At 27.7% G+C, this 7,197-nt stretch overlaps 1 protein-coding gene across 1 annotated transcript; it reads left to right on the top strand.

Annotated features, from left to right (window-relative positions):
• The first annotated feature begins 4,218 nt into the window (after nt 1-4,218).
• On the top strand, nt 4,219-5,370 carry LOC114177219 (E3 ubiquitin-protein ligase RHA2B-like). Its single transcript, XM_028062486.1, has one exon. It carries the CDS (start codon nt 4,357-4,359, stop codon nt 4,840-4,842), a length of 486 nt encoding a protein of 161 aa, XP_027918287.1. The 5' UTR covers nt 4,219-4,356; the 3' UTR covers nt 4,843-5,370.
• The last annotated feature ends 1,827 nt before the right edge of the window (nt 5,371-7,197 follow it).

Here is a 7,197-nt window from a genome sequence, read left to right as displayed (position 1 = left end):
AAGAGCAGTACAATTAAGTCATAAAAGAATACTCAAAAGTTTTACTCATATATCATTATTGATTGTGATTTAACTCGAAATATATAATATTACATTTACATGCAAGAGATAATATAGTTTTCTTCTTGTCTTAAAAGAATAATTTTAACCAAATTATTATTGTTGTTTTATTGAGTTTTGAATGATATCATATGGTTACCCAACTTTTCATGTGAGTTGAGTTACATGCAGCAAAAACAATGCTAATTCATTTTCTTTTTATATATTAAGACATTACAATCTTTTAATAGCGTAGAATTTTCATATTTTCCATTGTTTATTAGGCGTTATATCTTTTTCCCTGGATATAGTCCTCTATCATTAAAGATAAATATAAATAGAGATTAGAGTAGGAATGGCTATTTCATACTCATCTTTATAAAAAAAATTTATTCTTTTATTTTTTTATTTAAATTCAACAAGTATTAAACTTTTCTTCTATCTTTATCCTCATCTCTACCGGATAATGGGCCAAGTTTTCTTATTATTTCAATATTAATTTTAATAAAATTTTATAAAATAATAAAAATTACAGTAAAAGAAATATAATATTATCAAATATTTAATATTAGGAGGATAGTTGTTTCTTCAATATCAAATACTTTAAAATAAATTATAATTGTTTACATTTTACATTAAAATACCAAATAAAACTTCATGAGAATCAAAACATTTATTAAATTTGCAAACATTAATGAAACTGAGTTGATAAAATTTAAAATTATTTTTAAAATAATATAAAAGAAAAATAAATATTCAAATTAAAATATATTTTAAATGTTTGTTTACTTCAATTTTTTAAATTCTAATGAACCTCTTTTTAATATATTAATAAAAGTTATAATACATCCCTTGATCAAAAATAATAAATATAATAATAAAATTTTGACATAGATCTTGTATCTTTTGAACTCCAATATATGTTGGATGATGATAAAAAAATATATTTATGACAATTACATTAAATTTTTATATTGTAGTAAATAAAAGTTATTTATACAATTATAGTGAAAAAATTACAATAAATATATATATATATATATATATATATATATAGCGGGGACATGTATTATGGCAGAGATATGTACATCCTCATACTCATTCTCATATCCAATTGAAAAAATCAAAAATTTTCTATATTCATATCCATTCCTATTCAATGTAGAGATTTCTTGTCAAAACGAAATAGATTCAAACAATATCTACAGGATGAATTTATTTCCCATCTCTAAATATAAATACACTTTTTTTCCGATTCTCTAAGATGTTTTCTAAAAACAAACAAAAGTTGTAGATTCAAGCTGAATAATAATATCTCAAATTTATCTCATCAAATTTAAGGTGTGTAAAATTGTGATGAACAAAGCAACAAAAAGCAATAAAAGATATGTAAATAAAAATCAGCGGTTCAGAAATCAACATCACACTTTAAAACTCTTACGGATATTATTGGAAGCCGTCATCATCATCTTACCTTTTTTGCAATCCTAATCACCAAATTTGTCCTACGTGTTACCATGATAGGTTTGCAAATGCATTCATTATGATTGACTTTGCATTTATTTTTCACACCTTTGTCTCCTCAAACCTTTTATCCGTTTTTGTATGATTTTGGATACTAATAAATAATCCTAAAATGTTGAAAATTATATATCAACCGAACATAAAACAAATTTATAATATATAATTATTATTAATCTCACTTTTCAATTCAGTTTTATAACGTTGAATAATTAACTATAAAATCTATATTTTAAAATGAAATTTAAGATGAAACTCAGAACAAATCCATGTCTTAAATTTGTGCTGATCATAGGCACGGGAGAAAGCTCTACCAATGCTTGATAACAAGTTTACACATATCGTGAAATCCAAAGACCTTGTTTTTTATAATTGTCTCATTTGTTTTACGTTAAGTTTGGTTTGGAGTATTAGATAAATGGATAATGATATTTTGATAACTAAATTTTCACAATTTTCTCTTACAACATGAAATACAATCTCATGAAATACAATCTCTTAAATGGTTTTGGAATATTGAGAAAGAAAATAAAAAATAAAAAATAATTAGAAAATAATATTTAAAATTATAAGAAAAAGTTGTTAAAATTTAATAATAAAAAATCAGTGTATACGTCTAGAAAATATATTCTAAAAAATAGAAGAAAGACAGGTTCCATGGCAACTTGACATTTCAATTTATATCATGAAATGTTAGCATATGTTGGAATTTATTGAATCAGTGTGTGCGCGCGTCCCACAACACGTTATTGGTAATAAAGTCACGTATTGGACTCAAATATTTTCAATTAATCCATGAAGTTTCATTACGACAAACTTTGTATTATATTCTATCTTTTTATTACAAAGTAATTCATAAAATAATAATATACTCCTTAATCCTTGAAAGTTTTGTTTTTTTTTAATTGTTATTTTTTATTTCTATACAATTTGAAATTACACTTATAGTATATATAAATTATTTTTAAATAGTCAAATTTTAATGTTCAAACTAGGGATGATAAATAAATTTGTTGTTGTAGGTATTGTCTAAACTTATCTCCGTTGACTGGATATGAATATGAGGAATATCCAATTTTTTCAATTGGGTATTAAGATGAGATGAAAAAGTATATATTCCTCTCCTCCTTGTTTCTGTACCCGCCATAATACTCATCTCCATTTAAATTATTAAAACATTACATACTCTCTATTTTTATTGCTTTTAATTGTTTGACTTGTCTTGAAACTTATTTGTATCTCCAAGATATTTTTCTTCTTATCATAGTATTTATGTAATTTTGTTCAAATGATGTATGTCAATTAAATATTTTTAATATCTCACATTTGAATATTTCTACTTTTTTAAATACTTTTATTTATTATATTTTCTTTTCGCATTAGAATGTTTAATACTCTAAATTTAAAGGTTCAATAGCACCAACCTTTCATTTACTATGTTATATTATCTTCTTTATTTTATTACTATTAATTTTTGTTTCATTATTTGAAGAACTATTTATTTTCACTAAAATAATTTCGTTCTCTTAACATTGACTTGGTTGATATTTGACAAGTTTTCTTTGATCTCTAAGGTGTTTTTCATCTTATCATACCTTTAATTATACATTTGTTTTCCTTTGTGTGATTTCATTCAATAGTCTCTCAAATTGTTTCTAAAACACATTTGATTATTTTCTTAATATTTTCATTTGTTGTTTATTTTTATCATGTAAAATACTACTTTTATATTTTTTATATAATTATTTTATTTTCTAACTCATTATCATACATGTAATTTTTTCACTATAATTATATAAATAATTCTTGACAACACTTTTCCAAGAAACTTGTGCAACACTAGATAATTCTTGCAATTCATAACTCAATTAGACAACAAATTTCACAAAAACAATAATAAAACTCTTTTTTTTCTTTTTTATCAAAGTGCAACAATATATGATAAAGACTTCACTGGAATTGAGTTTCATGATTCAATTCAAAGTAAAAGCACTAAACAATGTACTTCTAATATATTCTCTAGTATTAGCACATTTTATAACAAGTTATAATATCTTAGCAACAAGTCTAAACTCTAATAAAAATTTATGTTTAGCAACTTTTATTATAAGATCGCATTAATGATAAAGATTTTGATGTTATGAATAACTAAATGTTCCACATCTTTGTCTAGCATGTGAAAAGTATTATAGACTATTGATCTAGTTACTAAATTCCTTTGTATACGACCTTGTTACAGTACAACAAACCCGATATAGATCCGATATAAACCCGATATAGATCCGATATAGACCCGATATAATTGCTGAAAAAGTTGGACCCTGGTTTGGGCCACAAACACCTGTATATTGAAGCATTATTCCTACGTGGGCCTCCGGAGCTTATTTCATATTCTTGTCCACAGAGATACGGAAATGAAGAGATTAGATGTTCTACTTCACTAATAACTCTACCAAAGACGGTTTAATTTCTTGTAATATTGATTATCTAAGTTTGGGATGAGTAGACACGAGTTTATTCTAATACGAGTAGTGATGTGGAGAAGTAGTTGCCAGCATTAACTACACTAAATCTTTCACTAAAAGAGTTTTACCCTGCACGATAATATTCAATTTAGTTTAAAAGCGTGTTTGGATAAAAAAGTTATAGTTTGGGTATGTAGGAAAAAAAAAAATGGAAGGCATGTTATAATGGATAAGTGAAATTATTGCGCGGGTGGGTGCATTGATTGCTGTTTTATTTCCCAGAGAGACAGAAAATTTGTGTGGTGGAACTTAGGAAGAAGTAGAAGAAGCCATGACAAGGTCTGTGTGTGAGTTCTTGTATGAGCTTTATGCCAAGACCATAGTCCTTGTAACATACATGCTAATACAACTTATCCTTATCATTCGCTACCTTAAGTCAAACACACCTGCAATATCGACCACCCAATACCTCAGTTTCATCGAAGAGAAGAACCCCGCAATTCGTTGCACCACCAGACTCAAAGCAGAGCACATAGACTGCAGAGTGTGTCTCTCTGAGTTCCAGGAAGGGGAGAAGGTGAGGAACCTCAACTGCAGACACACTTTTCACAAGGATTGCTTGGACCAGTGGTTGCAGCAATACTGTGCTACTTGCCCACTCTGCAGACACAAGGTTTTGCCAGATCATGTTGTCGCCAACTACAACCTCCTTCAAAATCAGGTACAAGAAGAAGAAGAGTACGATGGCAATGATCACCAACTCATCTTTTTGTTATCTGCATTAAGGGGTGGTAGCACTTTGCACACGTATCTCTGATCCCCTTTTCCGGATTATTCATTCCTTCACAACAATATTCATTCATGCATCCTTAGAGTTTTGTACCTTTTCCTCTTTCCGATATCCAAGGTTATATATCTATATATATATATAGTAAAAGATAGACTCTAGCTACTTTCACTGCTATTCTGCGTAGCTTAACTCTTTGAATTTCGGTTTGGTGCATTTTGGAAACGGTTTTAGTTGGATGCTGCAGAGTCCACATCGGACATACACCAAAAAGGAGATGTATTTGAAAAGCCTTCACTTTTTTCTTTCTCAACAGATGATAGTGTCTGAATTCAAAACAGAGTCTGCACTTCAAAAGTTCTCAGCGAAAGGGTCGATGGTTGTTGTTCTTGTTGCTGTTGTAGTGATTAGTGATTAGACACTTCACATTATAGGAAAATCTTGTAACAGAACTTGTGTGAGAAAACTTGTTGAACTCTGCTAACAAGTTTAGTTCATAGTATAGTGTAATAGTAATAAAGTGAAAATAAATACAAAATGGAGACTGTGTTTGTTCCAGTGATGTATGTGAAAGATGTTGATGGAGTAAAAAACCTTACATGTTTCTCAAAGAGGTAAATTGTTGAACTGTAGGAGTAGATAGACATTGAAATGGTGCAATAATAAATGGTAGGTGAAAAGGTTAAATGATTTGTTGATGCATGATGTAGAAGAGAATTCTCAGAAGTGAGACAGAGCTAGCTTTATCTTTATGGGATGAGTCCCCACAAGGCAGTGGTAGTCACATGCAAGAGCACAGGAATTAGCTGTCACCACTCATTCTATCTTTTAACCGTGGACAAGTTAATTATTTCAAGGTTTATGCAGTACAATTTTACAACATTTGAAGGTCCTACAAATTACAGAATTTACGTTTGTATATGTATATGTGTATAGCTTCCCCATCTGAGACAAAAGTAGATGCAGAATTAGAATGGTAGTGTTTATATTTTTGACCTGACTTAGCAGTGTTGCTTTTAATGCATAATAGCTTATTATTATGTCCTAATTTTGAATCCAGGACCACTCACTACACAGTCCTTTTCCCTTTCCCTGTGCTTGCTTTGAGCTGCATAGAAAATGTGGCTATGGCCACACTAGGTCTATGTTCAAAGATAGGTTCAATGGACCACAAGAGTGGTGTAGAGTGCAGCCTTTTCAATTTCAAATGGTCACTGATTGTAGCATGGGCATGCTCCATGTGCAATTCTACAACTGCAGATTTAAACCTTCCATCAACCAGCTACCTCTTTCTTCCACTTTACATCATTTTTCTCTTTCTGCTTTTTCATTAAATATGTGTTTATATTCTGATATGTGTTAGAATAAGCTCAAATGACTGAGTTCGTCAAACAATCATTTGAAGTAACTTAACTTTCTTTCACAAGATATCATAAACTAATGAACGAGTTATGAAAGAAGAAATCATAAATTAAAAACTAGTTTATTTGTCATATGAAAACACTTTCATTCTCTGTTGGCAGGAACAGACGTACTTGTTATTTTCTCTCTGTCTCTATTTATATTTCAGTGTATTACTTTTATATTGTATTATGTTTATTATTATTATTATTATTGATGTTGTTTTTACTTGTAAGTGAGGCGTTTCTAAAAAAGAAAATGTAGAGATTAATAGAAAATAAGAATGAGTACTTTGTTATAAGATTATAAATGCTCGCGTGATATGTAGGTACACTAGTTTATAGACTCTGGCACTTTTGGTCGTGTTTGAATAAATAAAGGGTTTCGTTTTAAGTTCTCTGAATTATTTTTTTGTCTTAACCTTTTAATGTATCGAAATAATATAAATTATTACTATGTTAAAATGATTTTAATTCTTAAATTTTAATATAAAATTAAATTTATTTTTTATTAAAATTTTGATGTATTTTTGTGTTAAACTTTAAAAATGAATAAATATAATTTTTTTTAACTCAATTACGTTAAATTTTATTGATGTATTAAATATGTGATATTAGGGTGAGAAAGTGTTAGATAATATAAACAACTTAAATTATAATATAGAACGAATTTGATACATAAAAAAATCTAACCTAAATGGATTAAAGAATTATATTTATATACTTTTAAAATTTGTTCATCAAAATATATTGAGATTTTGGATAAAAACAAATTTTAATTTGACGAAAAAGTTTATATTAAAAAATATATTTAATTATTATTATTATTATTATTATTATTATTATAATTTATGTTTATCAACAATATTAATAACTGTATAACAACTTCGTGGGCTTGTTTAATTATGTTAAAATTGTGTAGGATTTGAATACTTAATTTTATTATGGAGATCTAATTTTCTGATGCGAAGGAGAGGTAGGTGAT

Source organism: Vigna unguiculata, chromosome 3 (genome assembly GCF_004118075.2).
Source record: "Vigna unguiculata cultivar IT97K-499-35 chromosome 3, ASM411807v1, whole genome shotgun sequence".
Lineage (NCBI taxonomy): Eukaryota > Viridiplantae > Streptophyta > Magnoliopsida > Fabales > Fabaceae > Vigna > Vigna unguiculata.
The sequence above is the reverse complement of the archived record's forward strand: the minus strand, read 5'-3'. Positions and strand labels throughout refer to the sequence as shown.

What these genes read in the sequence shown, in the direction of transcription:
- LOC114177219 (XM_028062486.1), top strand. Translation starts at nt 4,357, where the DNA reads ATGACAAGGTCTGTGTGTGAGTTCTTGTATGAGCTTTATGCCAAGACC.